This window comes from Mustelus asterias, chromosome 23 (genome assembly GCF_964213995.1).
Source record: "Mustelus asterias chromosome 23, sMusAst1.hap1.1, whole genome shotgun sequence".
NCBI lineage: Eukaryota > Metazoa > Chordata > Chondrichthyes > Carcharhiniformes > Triakidae > Mustelus > Mustelus asterias.
This window is the reverse complement of record NC_135823.1, coordinates 54,682,951-54,701,905: the sequence shown is the minus strand read 5'-3', so window position 1 is coordinate 54,701,905 and position 18,955 is coordinate 54,682,951. Positions and strand designations below refer to the sequence as shown.

The 18,955-nt window shown below is 49.3% G+C and overlaps 1 protein-coding gene across 1 annotated transcript in view; it reads left to right on the top strand.

The window, feature by feature from the left end:
• The window catches only part of pkd1a (polycystic kidney disease 1a), a 229,998-nt gene that overhangs the window by 108,748 nt on the left and 102,295 nt on the right, over positions 1 to 18,955 (top strand). The window contains exons 13-16 of the mRNA XM_078240701.1: positions 323 to 454; positions 3,774 to 3,949; positions 5,928 to 6,064; positions 8,283 to 11,914. Coding sequence (XP_078096827.1) covers positions 323 to 454; positions 3,774 to 3,949; positions 5,928 to 6,064; positions 8,283 to 11,914 — 4,077 coding nt within the window. The remainder of the gene's footprint in view (positions 1 to 322; positions 455 to 3,773; positions 3,950 to 5,927; positions 6,065 to 8,282; positions 11,915 to 18,955) is intronic.

Here is an 18,955-nt window from a genome sequence, read left to right as displayed (position 1 = left end):
ACTTTGTGGGTGCGATTCTCAGGCCGCGCTTGTCCCAAAACCGGAGAATCCCACCCAAGGTCAATGCACCTTTGCGTAGTCTGCCCCCCCCCCCGCCACCCGCTACAATTCCTGTGGCAGGCGGGACGGGAAAATTCCCCCCCATACCACAACTCACACTATAGAGTTGGTCTGACTTTTTTGATAAATTTCTGATAATTGATGGGATTTGGACATGAACTGTTTCTCGTATTTCCAGAGGTTATGAACTGTAAAGTCTGCAACAAGGTAGCACAGCATCCATTTCAATCCAGAAGTGTTTAAACTCTATTTCTGTGTCTAGAGCTACACTGCGAGAGTGAGTGCTGGAACGAATGCCGTGTTTAAATGGACTGTGGATGACAAGGCCTCCTTCATACATTACAACCAAATATACAAAGTCATCTACCGAACTGAAGCCGTGTACAAACTCTCGGTAAGTAGAAGTGGTGGCTGGAATAGGGGATGCTATTTTTCAGGGTTATTCCTCATTGGTAGGGCTCTGGTGAGGGCACACCTGGAATATTGTGTACAAACCCGCGATGGTTTGGGTGGCACGGTGGTTAGCACTACTGCCTCACAGCGCCAGGGATCTGGGTTCAATTCTGGCCTCTGGTCACCGTCTGTGTGGAGTTTGCACATTCTCCCTGTGTCTGCATGCTAGGGGGTGTCCAGTTTCCTCCCACAGTCCAAAGATGGGCCAGTTAGGTGCATTGGCCATGCTCAATTGCCCCTTAGGTCCCTGGAATACATGGGTTAGAGGGATTAGTGGGGTAAATATGTGAGGTTATGGGGATAGGGCCTTGGTGGGATTGTAGTCGGTGCAGATTCGATGGGCTGAATGGCCTCCTTCTGCACTGTGGGGATTCTATGATTTTATTCTATGAGTCTAAAAGATGTGCTGGTTAGGTGCATTGGCCATGCTATGTGTTCCCTCAGTGTACCCGAACAGACACTAGAGTGTGGAGACTAGAGGATTTTCACAGTAACTTCACTGCAGCGTTAATGTAAGCCTACTTCTGACACTAATAAATAAACTTTAAACATTGCGCCCTGACTGTCTTTGACCAAATCAGTCAAATTTCCTCTCATACGGAAAGGGTTCACATTACTGCTGGGCAAATGTGAAGCTTTCTTACATGCTGATATTATCAGGAAGCAATATGGCGCCAATGCCCCTCAGTCAATCGAGTTAAGCTGCAAACTCAATGCCCCCAAGGCCACTGAGCTGAATGTTTATACCAGAGAAGTGGGCCACACATCAGCAGATAGAAGGCAAATGGTCTGTTTGACTTTATTGTAAAGGGGAGATTGGAGTATTACAATATAGGAACATTGGAGCAGGAATAGGCCATTCAGCCCCTCGAGCCTGCTGCACCACACTAGATCTTCTACTGATCATCTACTTCAACACCATTTTCCCACAACATCCCCATATCCCTTGGTGTCATTCGTCTCCAGAACTCTTATCGATCTCTATCTTCAATGTACTCAATGGCTGAGCGACAGTAGTCCTCTGGGTTGAGAATTCCCAAGATTCACCATCCTCTGAGGCAGGAAATTCTTCCACATCTCTGTTCGAAATGGCCGACCTTTTATTCTGAGACGGTGTCCCCTGGTTCTAGACCCCCACCCCTAGCCAGAGGAAATACCCTTTCTGCACCTACCCTGCCTACCCCTTTAGGTATTTTGTAAGCTTCAAAGAGGTCGCCTTCATTCTTCAAAGCTGTAGAGAATGCAGGCCCAGAAGTAATTATGTGGGGCTCTGGTGAGGCCGCACCTGGAATACTGTGTATAAACCCACAATGGTTTGGGCGGCATGGTGGCATGGTGGTTAGCACTGCTGCCTCTCAGCACCAGGGAATCAGATTCGATTCCCGGCTCAGGTCACTGTCTGTGCGGAGTCTGCACGTTCTCCCTGTGTCTGCATGGGTTTCCTCCAGGTGCTCCGGTTTCCTCCCACAGTCCAAAAGACATGCTGGTTAGGTGCATCGGCCATGCTAAATTCTCCCTCAGTGTACCCAAACATGTGCCGGAGTGTGGCGACAAGGGGATTTTCACTTCATTGCAGTGTTAATGTAAGCCTACTTGTGACACTAATGAATAAGTAAAAAAAATTGTTCCTTACCGACAAGCAAAAAAAAAATTGCCTTAGAGGGTAGCAAAGGTTCTCTAGGTTGTTTCTTGGGAAGGTGGCGGGTGTTATCCTATAAGGAGAACATTTTAGAATAGAATCATAGAATGCCCACAGTGCAAAAGCAGGCCATTCAGCCCATTGAGTCTTCGCTGATTCTCAGGCAAAGTATCCTTCCCAGACCTTATCCCCTGCCCTAAGCCCACAAATTCACCATGGCTAATTATTCAAACCTACACATTTTGGGACACTAAGGGGCAATTTAGCCTGGCCAATCCATCTAACCTGCACATCTTTGGGCTGTGGGAGGAAACCAGAGCACCCGGAGGAAACCCACGCAGGCACAGGGAGAATGTGCAGACTCCACACGGACAGTCACCCGTGGCCAGAATTGAACCCGGGTCCCTGGCGCTGTGAGGCAGCAGCACTAACCACTGTGCCACCGTGCTGCCCAGTCGGAGAAATTGAGTAGAGTGGGTCTATATTCTCTGGAATTTAGAAGACCCATGGTGATCTCATTGAAACTTATTTTCAGAGGGCTTGGCAAGATTAATATTGAGGATCTGTCCCCCCCCAACCCCAGCTGGAGAGTCAATAACTGGGGCATATTCTCAGGGTAGGGCGTCGGCCATTTAGAACTGAGACAAGGAGCATTTCTTCGCTCAGAGGGTTGTGAATCTTTGGAATTCGTTAGGCCAGAGGGCAGTGCTTCCTCAGTCACTGAATATATTCAAGAGTGCGGCCGATAGCTTTTTGGAGATTATGGGAATGAAAGGATATGGAGGTAGGGCTGGAAAGTGTGCTTGAGATAGAGGGTCAGCCATCGTCCTGTTGACGGTGGAGCAGGTTCAGGGGGATCACATGGCCTACTCCTGCTCCTATTTCTTATTGTCCATTCTTATGTCCACACAAGGACTGAACAAGCAGTGAGAGGAAGGAACACTTTGCACCCATAGTGGAACTCTTGAGTTTTTGAAGGAACAGGAACAACAGATGATCATCATGTGGCAGATGTGAGCCAGATGCCATTGGGTGGGAACTCGCCATGGGTGGAGGAGGTGGTCACCTTCGGAGAGACTGGAAGATCCCGCCGGTGGGAAGGGCTGAAAAATGCCGCCCATTGTTTGAAACCCACGCAGTTTCAGGAGGCCAAAACTACCCAGATAGAGGATGTTCTGTGAAGACAGTAGAGCCAGGGTGAGATCAACTGGGCTTAAAAGCTTCAAGTAAACCTATCCTCTGATCATGTGACTGGGAGCCTGGCCACTATCAAAATCGGGGGGGAAGTGAAAACAGGAATGAAATACAAAGCTTTGGAAATTGAAGGCCAGAAGGTTACAAACTATGGCTTGATTGTCATGTAGAATTGACGCCATCCATTGAATGCAATGTGGTTGGGTGGCACAGTGATTAGCACTGCTGTCTCACAGCACCAGGGACACGAGTTCAATTCTGCCCTCAGGTGACTGTCTGTATGGAGTCTGCACATTCCACAAACAGTAGTGTTGATAATAGTTGATCGCGGCTATGTTGATAGCGGGATTAGTATTGGCCAGGACATTATACATAAGGAGACACCTCCTTTGCAGTGCCAACTAAAGCTTCCGTTTCAATGTTGCAGTTGATCGCATCCAATCACGTAAGCAACCAAAAGATTATTTGCAACGTCACAGTGGACAAGAGGAATCCCTTAGCTGAGTTAAATGTCTCTGCTGCTCCAGCCATCCTTGTGCAAGGCTCACTGTACACATTTGCTGCCACTGTGAAAGTGGATGCAGCCGTCAATGCTACCTTCAGGTAAGTGAGAGAAACTACACTCTATCTTGGGTCTTGGAACGTGGAGTAAGATTACAAAATTTGGCAAAGATACTAAACTTGGGGCGGCACGGTGGCACAGTGGTTAGCACTGCTGCCTCACAGCACCAGGGACCCAGGTTCAATTCCCAGCTTGGGTCACTGTCTGTGCGGACTCTGCACATTCTCCCCGTGTCTGCGTGGGTTTCCTCCGGATGCTCCGGTTTCCTCCCACAGTCTGAAAGACGTGCTGGTTAGGTGCATTGGCCATGCTAAATTCTCCCTCAGTGTTACCTGAACAGGCGCCGGAGTGTGGCGACTAGGGGATTTTCACAGTAACTTCATTGCAATGTTAACGTAAGCCTACTTGTCACACTAATAAATAAACTAAAAGGAAATCTAAATTCACTTAGTTGAGTAAATCATGAACAAAAAGGTAGTATCAGTAATGGTGACCATGTAGTTAGCAGATTATCTTAAAATTGACTCATGCCCTTTGGGGATTAAAATCGATCATCTTTACCCAGTATGACTTAGATGTGGCTCCAGATTTACAGCATGACTCTTAACTTCCTCCGCAAAGGCCTAGCAAGCCATTCGGTTGTATTCAAGATGGTGTCTCTTCACCATCTTCTCAAGGGCAATCAGGGATGGGCAATAAATGCTGGTCTTGCCAATGGTGCCTGCAGTCCCAAGAATGAATTTTTTAAAAAGTCCGTCATTATGTTCTGCCCCAAGGCAGGTCCTAATTCAAACCTCACGTGCGGATTTTGTTTTAAACTGGAGATGGGCAACCGAGGTGTTTTCCCATTTCTTGCCCCATGATGCAGCGGTTGGGCAGGATTTTATGGCCTCGCTCGAGCGAGACTGGAAATTCCTGCCTGAGGCGGGCAAGGTGATAGAGTTCCAGCCTTCATGTCTGTCCCTTCTCTGAGGATGAGCCAAAAAGCCCTTATGTACCTTCTATGATGGGGAAGGCCACCTGTATCCTTAGAATGCAAGGACACCTACTGCAGTTCACTCCAGTATTTCAGTCCAGCACTCCACTCACCATGGACCTCAAACCCACCATCTTGAGTCAGAGGCAGCAATGCTGACATTGAACAGTGGTTGTTGGGTGTATGGACCTCAAATAAAAGTATGGGTGACTTGAGAATCCAGTATAAGCACCTTGAAGCCAATGGTGGGATTGAATATTCAATATATATTCCAGGGCTACATGTCAATATGAACCCAATCCTTCATTTACCTGACTCCCAGCTTAGACAGGAGTTTGGAGTTTTTAAGGGCTTTACATATAGCTTTTGAAACTTGGAACAACATTGTTAGTGCCGTGGTTAGCACTGCTCCCTCACAGAGCCAGGGACCCGGGTTCGATTCCGGCCTCGGGTCACTGTCTGTGTGGAGTTTGCACATTCCCCCTGTGTCTGCGTGGGTTTCCTCCAGGTGCTTCTTCCCACAGTCCAAAGATGTGCAGGTTCGGTGGATTGGCCATGATAAAAGAGGGATTAGCAGGGTAAATATGTGGGGTCATGGGGCTAGGGCTTGGATGGGATTGTTGTTTGTGCAGACTCAATGGGCCAAATGGCCTCCTCCTGCACTGTAGGGATCCTATGATAAATTGGCACTTGTAATCAGAGAGTGCCCTACGTGATTGGCTGGAAGTTTGTACTTTCAGTGTGGAGTTTGGTGTGGAGTTAGCACATTCTCCCCATGTCTGCGTGGGTTTCCTCCGGGTGCTCCGGTTTCCTCCCACACTCCAAAGATGTACAGGTTAGCTGGATTGGCCATGCTAAAAGAGGGATTAGCAGGGTAAATATGTGAGGTTATGGGAATAGGGCCTGGGTGGGATTGTGGTCGGTGCAGATTTGATGGGCCGAATGGCCTCCTTCTGCACTGTGGGAATTGGTACTTGTAGATAGCAAAGCTAATACCCACTTGTGAAGGGGCAACTGTGCTGAATGCTTCTGTTGTTTTGCAGGTGGTGTTTCGGGGATGGAAGCCGTGATCAGGTTTATCAGTTCGTATGTCCATATAACCTGAGTCTTTCAGTCCCTCATCTGACGGTCAAACAAGCAGTGCTGCGTCACAATGTGACCCACATATACCAAAGGCCAGGTAAGATGGTGAGCTCAGACTGCTCAGTATGTGGCTGCTGGCTTGTTCAGATGCCATGGTTCTTACCGAAATGGTGTACCTTGCAACTGCCACTGGCAATCATAAGATCGGAAAAAATAGAATCAGGAGTAGGCCATTACATCCCCATCCCCCCCCCCCCCCCCCCACCCGCCCCCACCCGCCCCCACATCGTGCGTCCTCCGCCATTCAGTGCAATCATGGCAGGTTTTAAAGCCACACATCTTGGTATCTTCCTCAAGAAACCAGATTCTGGCCCTTAGATTCTGATGGTCTTCCACACGTATTTCTCCCAACACATTTCCTATGTGGGAGGGAGGGGGGGGTGGGGTGTGGTCAAAGTGGTCAAAAGGCAAGTTGTGATTTGGATCACAAGAGAGTTTGGGATGAATGTGTCGGGATTAGGGGGCACAGTCTACAAATAAGGGGCTACTCAAGGCTAAGAGACGAGAAGTTTCTTTTCTCAGAGAGTTGTTAAGTCTTTGGAACTCTCTTCCACAGAGAGCAATGGAGACCAGGTCATTGAGTATATTCAAGGATGGGTTTGATTCCTGATTGACAAAGGGACTGAAGGGTGTTGGGGAACAGGCAGTAAGGTGGAGTAACGCGACAATCAGACCAGCCACGATTTTAGTGGAAGGCGGTGCAGGCTCGATGGGCCAACTGGCCTACTCCTGCTCCTATTTCTTCTGCTCTTATGGTCTTATGAGATGAGGCAAGGTGTTTTCTTGGAAAGAGTTTGAAAGAGCAAGGGGAACAATTTGAGTTGGTAGAATGGGGGAGTGGAGGGCATGGCATGGTCTGGATTGGGAGGGATAGAGGGAAATCTTTGGGCTGGAGTTGATATTGGATGAAGGGATAAAACAGCCAGCAGCGAAATGGTCAATTAAAGCCCCGCCAAGCAGTTTCATTTTGGCCTCTCAGTTTTTTTTTCCATTTTGGGATTCATTCCACGCAACACTCTTGATTTTCCACGGCCCAACTCTGTACTGTGACATAGTCAGAGGGCGGTGCAGTGGTTGGCACTGCTGCCGCACAGCGCCAGGGACCCAGGTTCAATTTTAACCTTGAGTCACTGTCTGTGTGGAATCTGCACATTCTCCCCGTGTCTGGATGGGTTTCCTCCAGGTGCTCCGGTTTCCTCCCACACTCCAAAGATGTGCAGGGTAGGTAGATTGGCCATGCTAAATTGACCCTTAGTGTCAGGGGGATTAGCAGGATAAATACGTGGGACCACGGGGATAGGGGTTGTTGTCGGTGCAGACTCAATGGGCTGAGTGGCCTCTTTCTGCACTGTCGGGATTCTAAGGAAGACTGCAATCCTTAACAGCAGAAAGCTGCTTGGTTGATAATGCCCTTTCTGCATATCCTTGCTGGAATTTTTAATTTACAGTCCACAGTAACTCCAGCATTGATTCAGAACCTGCCACCTCACTGAGCCATCAACAAATAAGCAAACTGCCTGAGGTTTGGCCTGTGGGTGGGTTTTGTATGTGCTACACTCAAACTGAGAGAGGAGGTGGTTTCTTATGTCAATACCCTGACCCATCAATCTAAGGCGACTGACATAATTTTCAAATTTTTATTCCTCAGCCAACACCAGTTTAAAAAAATAAATGTCTGGACGTGATCTCATCTCTGTGAGAGCTTGCTGGGTGCTCATTGGCCATCCCTGTTTCCAAAACTCCCAACTGTGACCATATATCATTGGCCGGAAAGTGCTTCGGAATGTCCCGAGGTTGCGGAAGGCGTTATATGATCCCAAACATTTCTTCAACAAATAAAAGGGATACACCTGTTTCTCCTCCCCTTCACCCTCAGCCCCCCCCCCCCCCCCCCCCCCCAATCAATAACTGGCTGACAAAAATCACAGGATTGTACGTTGTTTGAAAAGTACAATTGGACGTTTTGTTCGCCAAGCGATAGTAAAAAGAGGAATTGTCACCTGTGCATCTTTCCCGCTTCGTTGTCCGGTGGCTTTTGCTTTTGTGCCGGGCTACGGAAGGAGCGCAGGAGGGTGGGATTAATTGGATGGCTCTTTAGGAAGAGCTGGCACGATGCACGATGGGCTGAATGGCCTCCTTCTGTGCTGAACCGTGGCACGATTAGCTATCTGCAGGAGGGAGGGGGCAGCGGGGAACAGTTTTGGCATTTCAGACGAGTGCGAAGTAAAAGCAAATGTTTTGTCTGCTCTCCCTAGGTGAATACAACCTCACCGTTTCTGTCTCGGATAAGTATGATAACATCAGCCAGCTTGTCCCGCTGAGGGTCTACAGCTTCCTCAGCAACCTGTCCATTCACCTGGACAGTGAGGTCCTTGCCACCGGCAGAGCGGCGGAATTCGAAGCCAACCTCCTGCCGTCCGCAGCCGGGGTGACATTCAGCTGGAGCTTTGGGGACAATTCCACCGAGCGGGTTGGCCCACTCCGCAAAGTCACCCACGCCTACAGCAGGATCGGCAAGTACAGGGTCACCGTGCAAGCCCGCAACATGGTGAGCAACGTCAGCGCCCAGCGGTGGGTCGAGGCGCTGGACGAGATCTCGGACTTGGACATCTCGGACAACAGTCCCACCGAGCTGTCCGCGCCCACCATCGTCAGGGCCTCGGCGAAGGCGGGCAGCCAGATCACGTGGACTTTCGACATGGGGGACGGGTCCCCGGCCACCAAGACAACTTCCTCGGTGATGAATTACACTTACTCTGAGGTGGGAAACTACACAGTGACGGTTATGGCGGCGAACCCACTCAACGCGGCCAACGCGTCCCGGGTGGTCCACGTCTTTGTGCTGCAGGTCCTCAGGATCCAGCCGTCCAGTTGCGTCCAGGAGCTGCTGGAGATCAACTTCACCGCGTACACGCCGGGGGACTCGGCAAACTACCAGTTCTTCTGGGACTTTGGGGACGGCTCGTCCAACGAGACCATGTCGGGGGACCCCAGCATCAGCCACAATTACACCAGGAGCGGGGACTTCCCGCTCTACCTGGTTGTGTCGAGCAGCGTAAACAAAGTCAACTATTACTCCAACATGTGCGTGCAGCCTGCCATCAACAAGGTGACCGTCAGCCCTTCAAACAGCTTTGTGAGACTGGGGGAAGAGAGCAGAGTTAAAGTGGAGGTTTGGCCCAGGGGCCAGTACACGTACTTGTGGGATTTTGGCACCGGCATTGCGCCCCAGGTTCACGGGAAGGAGGCAAACTTCACCTTTGGCGCCTCGGGTCTGCACTGGGTCAACGTGACCGTCTTCAACAATGTGTCATCGGGCAGCGGAAGTGCCTGGGTGGAGATCCAGGAGGCGGTGACCTGGCTGCAGATTAAAATGGGCAGCGTGCAGTCGCTGGCCAATCTTGTGGTGAACCAGCTTTACACCTTCGCGGCCCTGAGCGACGGCAGCAAAGTCCACTACGGCTGGGACTTTGGCGACGGGGCGAACGGGACGGGTGACAATGTCACGCACGCGTACGCCGTTGCTGGTAACTTCACGGTGAAGTTACTCGGCTGCAACATGGTGAGCGGCAGCGAGACACAGGAAGAGGTCAGTGTCAAGACTCCACTACGGGGGCTGGAGGTCACGGCAAACCCCGCACTCACCCCGGTGAATGCATCGGTTGGCTTCCAGGCCACTCTGCAAGCGGGCGATTTTGTCCATTACTCCTGGTCTTTCTGTCACCGCTGTGAGCCTTTGGATGGCAAGGCCACCGCCACCTACACTTTCACCAGCCCCGGTACCTTTAATGTTACGGTTCTGGCGACGAATGGAGTGAGCTCGGAGCAGAGCAGCATCCAGGTCCACGTGCTGGAAGAAATAGAAGGTCTGGAGATGAGATTGGGTAACCTCGTTGAGGGCTGCTGTCTGCCTGTCAATCAAACACTCCAGTTCCAAGCGGAAAGCAGGTTTGGCACCGAGGTCTCCTACAACTGGACCGTCCTGCAGGCTGGAGTTATTGTGTTCCATTCCAACGCACCATCCGCTCAAATGTGCTGTTTGGGAGCGGGTTCCTATGAGGTTGTCCTTCAAGCCAGCAACCTGCTGGGAACCAAGACTGCCAACAGGCTGGTTGCAGTTCTGGAACCCATTGGCATCGTGACATTGCGGGCATCCCCCGAGCCAGTGGCAGTGAACACATCGACCAACGTCACCTTGACCATGGGCAGTGGCACCAATGTGACTTACAGTTGGGCGCTGGATGGAAACGCTACCGTTTCGACCCACCTTCCATTCACAAGTTTCAGTTTCCAAAGTCCTGGCGTCAAACAAGTTAGTGTCACCGCGGCAAATAAACTCAGCTCCCGCAACGCCACGCTGCTGGTCCGTGTGCAGGAGCCAGTGGCTGGTGTGGCAATCACAGTGGGAAACTCACAGGATCAGTACTACTTGGCCACAAACGCCACTGCGTTCTTCCAGGGAAGCTTATTAAGTGGAACCAATGTTTCCTGGGTGTGGGTGCTGCCATTCGCCATTGAACAGGAGCTGGGGCAGGAAATAAATGAATCATTCCCTTTGCCCGGCGTGTATGATATCAGGTTAAATGCTTCGAACGATGTAAGCTGGCAGACAGCTTTCCTGAATGTCACGGTCCAGGATGAAATACGAGGGCTTCTGCTCGAAGCCTCCAAATGGGCGGTCGCGCCAGGCCAAGACGTGAATTTCACCGTCAAGTTGTCCTCTGGGACCGATGTCAGCTTCCAGTTACGCGTGGGTGACGATTTCACCATCCTGCTGAACAGCACGCACCACAGGTACCGCTTCACACGTCTCGGCACGTACCGCGTGACCCTGACGGCACAGAACCAAGTGAGCTTCGACCGCACCAGCATTGAGATCCGCGTGGTGGAACCAGTCACGGGTTTAAGGCTGGTGGATTGCAACGAGCAGGCCATCCCCACAGGGAGGGCGAAAACCTTCCGCGCTGCCGTATCCGGTGGCTTTCAGGTATCGTACCTGTGGCACTTTGTGCTGGGGGACTTTTCCGACCACATCGCAGGGCAAAACGTTTCATACACGCCAAAGGTGCAAGGCCAGTTAAGCGTCTTCCTAAACGCATCTAACAATGTGTCGAGCATGGACATTTCAGCGGGGATTCTGGTACAAAATCGGATTTTAATGGCTAGGCTTACCGTGACGCCATTTATCACCGTGGTGAATGACTCGGTCCTCCTCAGTGCCGCCGTGACGCCGAGCTTCAGCCAAGCAACTTTCAAGTGGAAGTTCGGAGATGGCTCCCCGGCTAAATCTACAAACACTTCAGTTATGTTTCACTCATATTTACGTCCTGAACATTACGTGATAGAGGTTAATGCATCGAACCTGGTGAGCTTCCATGTTGCACGCGCCACGGTCACCATCCTATTGCTGAAGTGCGATCCTCCCAAGATCAGCATGATCCTCAGTGGCACCATTCAACGATCCCAGAGGAACTACTTGGAGGCAGACGTTGACCTCCGAGGGTGCACGGCGTACCGGGTGGAATACTTGTGGGAGATCTACAAGACTTCCAGCTGCCTGACTCTGGGAGAAGTGAACGAAGTTCGTCCGAGAAACGTGGACCTGAGGAGACCCCGGCTGCTGCTGCCCAACCTGGCATTGGACATCGGGAGATACTGCATTGTATTCACCGTCTCCTTTGAGGGTACATCGTTTGTGAAGATCACGCACTCCACGGTGACGGTCATTCCCAGTCCGCTGGTCCCAATAATAGATGGCGGAACATTCCGGTCATGGTCCACCATGCAGGACCTTGTGATGGATGGCACCAAGTCTTATGACCCCGACCAGCCTGCCAACAATCAAACACCTCTACACTATGAGTGGTCATGTACATATTCATGTCGGGTAAGGTTCTGTTGTAAGTTCTATATGTCCTTTCCTTTGAGTTATATTTCACACATTCCTGTTTCGGGTGGCACAGTGGTGAGTGCTGATTTGATTTGATTTATTATTGTCACATGTATTGGTATACAGTGAAAAGTATTGTTTGTTGCGTGCTCTATAGACAAAGCATACCGTATATGGAGAAGGAAAGGAGAGGGTGCAGGATGTAGTGTTACAGTCACAGCTGCCTCACAGCGCCAGGGACCTTGGTTCAATTCCAGCCTCGGGTCACTGTCTGTGTGGAGTTTACACATTCTCCCCGTGTCTGCGTGGGTTTCCTCCGGGCGCTCCGGTTTCCTCCCACAGTCCAAAGATGGTGCGGGTTAGGTTGATTGGCCATGCTAAATTGCCCCTTAGTGTCAGAGGGATTAGCAGGGTAAATACATGGGGTTGCGGGGATAGGGCCTGGGTGGGATTGTTGTCGGTGCAGACTCAATGGGCTGAATGGCCTCCTTCTGCACTGTATGGATTCTATGATTCTATGATTTGGGTTGTGAAGTAACTCCTCAGAGTCCCTTCACCAGATTCCCTTTATTTACAAACTTCTCTCCACTCCTAGCGTGCATCAGATACAAAGTCAGAATCCGGAGTGTTTGTAGCCCTGACACCCCTCAATATATACATACAGGTGAGACTCCCCGATAGGGCAGGCAAGCATAACCTCAATCGGGGAGCTCATACTCCAAGAGGCCCAACTCATGGGCCTTGTTGAGGTCATTACAGGTTGACAGGCCTGATCCTTGTGCGGTACATTCGATGTAAATTCTAAACAAGCTGCTTCAGAATAGGTATTTCTGAGCCAGCATTTGGATTCACAACCTGAAGCTTCCACAAGCTAAGGGACGAAGTGGTTGAATGGCAGCTCCACTGGGTCACTCTGCAGCATATTAATGGAGTGCCAAGTAAGAGCTGCAAAGCCGGGGTGAGTGCTGGACTCAAATGCTCGACAAGCAATGGTCAATTGAGACAATCGGTGCAGTGCAGCCGAAATGTGTACAATGAAGATGATGTCTCAAGAGTAGCTGCTAGCTTTCTGGTGCCTTGCTTTCAGGAGACTAATATGTTAATACTAACATTAATATCAATGTTCATATTAAAGTTAATTTCCGGAATTCTACCGCCCCTCCTGCCACAGAATCGGAGCGGGTGAGGGGCGGACAATGTTGACCTCGGGCGGGAATTCCCAGTCTTGCTCAAGCGAGGCCATAATGTCCCACCCAATATATCAGTTTACGTTACGACCGTACAAGACATTGGTAAGGCCACATTTGGAGTACTGCGTACAACTCTGGTCACCCTGCTCTCGGAAGGATATTATTAACCAAAAAGAGAAAATGCTGGAAAATCTCAGCAGGTCTGGCAGCATCTGTAAGGAGAGAAAAGAGCTGATGTTTCGAGTCCAGATGACTCTTTGTCAAAGCCGGAGGAGAATGTGCAAACTCCACACAGACAGTGTTTTTTTACTGAGTCATCCAGACTCGAAATGTTGGCTCTGTTCTCTCTCCACAGATGCTGACAGACCTGCTGAGATTTTCCAGCGTTTTCTGTTTTTGTGTTAAATTGCCCCTTACTGTCCAAAGATGTGTAGGTTGGGTGGATTAATAGCCAATGCTAAATGCACGGATTTATGGGAATAGAAGGGCCTGGGTAAGATGCCTCCCCCAGGGGTTGGGCATGGGTAAGATGCTCTTTTGGAGAGTTGTTGCAGACTCGATGGGCCAAATGGCTTCCCTCTGCACTCTGGGGATTCTATGGTTTATACATGGGGATCAGCCTCTTATCTGTTCTCTGCACCTCTCCGATGCATGTACACACAGAATGACCAGAATTCCATACTTCAAAGGGAGTCTGTCTGGGGAGACAATGGCCTAGTGGTATTATCGCCAGACTATTGATCCAGAAACTCAGCTAATGTTCTAGGGACCTGGATTCAAATCCCACCACAGCAGATGATGGAATTTGAATTCAGTAAAAAAACATCTGGGATTAAGGAGAGGCACAGTGGTTAGCACTGCTGCCTCACAGCACCAGGGACCTGGGTTCGATTCCGGCCTCGGGTCACTGTCTGTGTGGAATTTGCACATTCTCCTCCAGGTGCTCTGGTTTCCTCTCACAGTCCAAAGATGTGTGGGTTGGGTTGATTGACCATGATAAATTGACCCTTAATGCCAGGGGATTAGCAGGGTAAATACATGGGGTTACGGGAATAGGGCCTGGGTGGGATTGTTGTCGGTGTAGACTCGAAGGGCCAAACTTCTTCAGTGCTTCCTTCTGCACTGTAGGAATTCAATGATTCTATGAAGAATCTACTGATGACCATGAAATGATTGTCGATTGTTGGAAAAACCCATCCAGTTCACTGATGTCCTTTAGGGAAGGAAATCTGCTGTCCTAGCCTGGTCTGGCCTACATGTGACTCCGGAGCCACAGCAATGTGGTTGCCTCTCATCTGTCCCCAAAGGCAACTAGGGATGGGCAATAAATGCTGGCCACCCATCGACACTCATGTCCCGTGAATGAACAAAAAAGAAACCAGACAGTACCGGAGCACAACCTCGGAGGATTTATCTCACATCTCATTTGCATTTCCAGATGCTTGGCAGCGATTTCTTGTCGTTGAATTTGATGAATCAACCATCCAGGTCCCTTCCTGCATCTCTCTCTACCAATTAATTCACTTTGCGCCAATTTATCCATGTTCCTTTATATTTGCCATCTGCCTGCGCATTGGCATCTATCGAAATCACCCTGTAGATCACTTAGCATGAGCCTCACTTTTTCCACCTCTCCCATTTGAATACCATTATCCAATCTGACAAGCTGTTATGATAAAGGGAAGCATTGGCGCAGTTCGAAAGAATAATAAACTTTACATATTTTTTAGTATCGAGGATACCTAAGCTAATCACTTTAATTTTTCATTGCTGTTTGCTTGCCTTTTAACAGGCTCCAGAAAATTCCTGTGCCAGATACACAGTCTGATTGGCAAACACATAGAAAGCACTTACCACACAGCCCTGAGATCGATGAATTTAAGTTGAGATGTTTGGTCATGCATACAAATGAATATTTGCCTCGAATATGAAGGAAGCTCAGGAAACTCTCACATGAACGGTGGTGGCGCCGGTGGCACAGTGGTTAGCGGTGCTGCCTCACAGCGCCGGGGACTCGGGTTCGATTCCCGGCCTCGGGTCACTGTTTGTGTGGAGTTTGCACGTTCTCCCCGTGTCTGCGTGGGTTTCTTCTGGTTTCCTCCCACTGTCCAAAGATGTGTGGGTTAGGTTGATTGGCCATGTTAAATTGACCCTAGTGTCAGGGCGATTAGCAGGGTAAATATGTGGGGTTATGGGAATAGGGCCTGGGTGGGATTGTGGTCGGTACACACTCGATGGGCCTCCTTCTGTACTGCAGGGATTCTATGGATGTGCGGGTTTGGTCGATTGGCCATTTTAAAATGACCTTAGTGTCAGGAGGATAAGCAGAGTAGACGTGCGGGGTTACGGGAATAGGGCCTGGTTGGGATTGTGGTCGGTACAGACTCGATGGGCTGAATGGCCTACTTCTGCACTGTCAGGATTCTATGAACTTGGTCAACTTATTTTTATTGTTGAGGCACCTTTGAGTTGAAAGAATAACTATTTTACTCTTCAAGGATAGAAGAGGTGCTTTGACTAACAAGCGTCCCCTGCCATTTACATTCTGTTGATGTTTGGTATCTGGCCACAATAATGGGCGATGCATTGGGCGGGATTTTTCTGCGCCGCTGTGCTGGTCGAGCAGCAGAATGGGGAATATAAGGGAGAGGTGAAAAATTGGATTCACGCCTGATTTCTCACCTCTCTCGATCTTGCTGCCCCCGTTCTGCCGGCGAAATCAGTCTCACTCCTGGGGAGGGCAGGGTTTAATGAGGGGGGGGGAGATGATCAGGAAGCTGGGGTGAGGTGGGCGCAGGCCCCATTTTACTTGCCACCCCTGGCAAAAACATTCCCGTCGGGGGCACATTGAAAACACAAGCGGTTGTTCCTCAGTTTTACATGGATGAGTTCCGGGTCAAATTCTGTTAACGGCTGCCGCTATATTGGTGAACATCTTATTCTCCCAGTGTGGAAACCAACTCCAGGAAACAAACAGATGCTAATGCCACCATTCCAGAATGCCCCTGATTAAAAGCTGATAAGAAAATGGCTTTGTAACTTAAACTGTAGAATTGTACTTGGATTTTTTAAATTAATTTTTTCACTCCATTCTTTAAGGTTCCAAAGCCAATGCTCAGGGTGGACCGGGCAAACCCAAATCCATTCCTTCCTTGCTCCAAACTTCAAATTCAAAATCCAAATGAATCCAATTCATGTTCCCCACAAGGGAGACAAACCAGATTCAAGCTGACAAGATAAGACATTGCACCCCATCTTGGGTGTGCCAGCTCACTGGGTGAACAACACACCTAGACCACAGCCACCCACTTCAATCTTTTTGACCCAACCAAACAAACTAAATCAAATTAACTAAGGGACAAATTAAAAAGAGGCAGCTCCCAAAAGGAGGGGAACCGCCCCGAAAAACAAAGATCCGACACTTGATCTTGGCCAAAGGCTGAGAAGTGTGTTTGATACTGCATTTAAAACAAAAATGTAAATAAGTCCATGAAGCATTTCTTGGTGTGGCCCAAGGACATCTTTCTTCCTCAATTATCACAATACAAGGGCGGCACGGTAGCACAGTGGTTAGCACTGATGCCTCACAGCTCCAGGGACCTGGGTTCGACTCCTGGCTTGGGTCGCTGTCTGTGTAGGGTTTGCACATTCTCCCTGTGTCTGCGTGGGTTTCCTCCGGGTGCTCCGGTTTCCTCCCACAGTCCAAAGATGTGCGGGTTAGGTTGATTGGCCATGCTAAATTGCCCCTTAGTGTCCTGGGATGAGTAGGTTAGAGGGATTAGCAGGGTAAATATGTGGAGTTATGGGGAAAGCGCCTGGTTGGGATTGTTATTGGTGCCGACTCAATGGGCCGAATGGCCGCCTTCTGCACTGTAGGGTTTCTATGATTTCTATGACCGTATTGTCCCATGCTTCAGCTTATTTCTGACTTAAATAGATCTCTCTCTCTCATATTATAGACCTGAAACCCATCAGAACAATGTCCAAAGATGTGCAGGTTAGGTGGATTGGCCATGCTAAATTGCCCCTTAGTGTCCCCAGATATGTTGGTTAGGGGGATTAGTGGGGTAAATATGTGGGGTTGCGGGGCTAGAGCTTGGGTCAGATGAGTCAGTGGAGACTCAATGGGACAAATGGCCCCCTTCTGCACTGTAGTGATCCTGTGATTCTATGCTTAAATAATTGTGTTCCTCAGGCATTCACACTACCTCCAGTTGTTAACAATCACAATATTAATTGTTCTGTGAAAGTCTGTGTTTACAGTAAAATCTGTTCTGAGTTTGCTCATAAAAATGAAAGGTGTAATTTCTGAGAAAGCGTGTTACAATCAGAAGCTGTGTCTTTAGAATGACTAAGGAGCAGAATGTTACTTGCTACTATTGTACTGGATTTTCTCACCTCTACCTGATTGCGATCTGCCGCTATCTGAAGTTTTGGACATCACGAGAGAGCTTTTATCCTATCGAGTAAACTGAATACAATAGCAAAAAATCCTATTCACAAAGCCAAGAGCAGATATTGAGTGTGAAAGGACATGTGCTGGCCCCTTGAAGAAAGAGTTCACTTATTGAGCATGAGGAAATGGCGACATGGTGGCACAATGGTTAGCACTGCCTCACGGCACCAGGCACCCGGGTTCAATCCCAGCCTCGGGCCACTCGGGAATTTGCACTTTCTCCCTGTGCCTGTGTGGGTTTCCTCCGGGTGCTCTGGTTTCCTCTCAAAGTCCAAAGATGTGTGGGTTAGGTTGATTGGCTGTGCTAAATTGACCCAAGTATCAGGGGGATTAGCAGGATAAATGAGGGTTCAGAGAATGGGGCCTGGGTGGGATTGTGGTTGGTACAGACTCGATGGGCCGAATGGCGTCCTTCGGTTCTGTAGGAATTCTACGATGATTCTAAATTGCCCCTTAGTGCAGGTTAGATGGATTAACCATGGGAAATGTGTGGGGTTACGAGGATAGGGCGAGGGGGAGGGCCTGGGTAAGATACTCTGTCAGAGAGTCGGTGTAGACTCGATGGGCCGAATGGCCTCTTCTGCACTGTAGGGATTCTATGATTCTCAGAAAGGATCTGAATGGAATCCCAAAAGCATAACCTTGATCTGTAGCTTCAACATTCAGATCCTTAATACTGGTGAGACACAACAGCAAGCCAAGCAACGATAATTTGCATTTATATAACAACTTTAATACACTAACATGGCCCAAGCTGCTTCACATGAGTGACTATCAGGCAAAATTGGGCACCAATGCACAAAATGAGATTTACAGAGATCTGGTGATCAAAAGCTTTGTGAAAAGAATGTCTTCAAGGAGAAGAGAGTGATGGGGAGAGGGTTTAAGGAGGGGATTCCTGTGTTTAGGGACCAGGCAGCTGAAAACATGGCCTGATGAAAATCGGGGATAGGCAAAGGGCCAGAAGTGCACGAGGGTTGCAGGGCTGGAGGAGGTTACAGATACAAGGAGGGCGGAGAACATTGAAGGATGAGGACTTTAAAATGGAGGCCTGGGAAGCTGGGGTTTGGCTAGCATTGGTACAGTGTGACCACCATGCATCTTGTCAGTACTCCGGCCAAACTTGGTACCAGTTCATAGCATTGAGTGAATTGAAACCTTCCATTGATGTGTTGAGGTTGGCATTGGAGCTCTTGACTTCAATGGGACCTATATCTGTACATGGCTGGTACTGCCTTCATCCACAGCATTTGCCAACTGATTGTTTTGTCTTTGGAAAGGTGACCAGAAATCTGGCTTCTTGTTCTCTGAATTCAACTTTACAAAGTCTTTATCCAGAACCATCGTTCACGCCGGTGGGATTTTCTCTTCCCACTGCAGTGAGCGGAGATT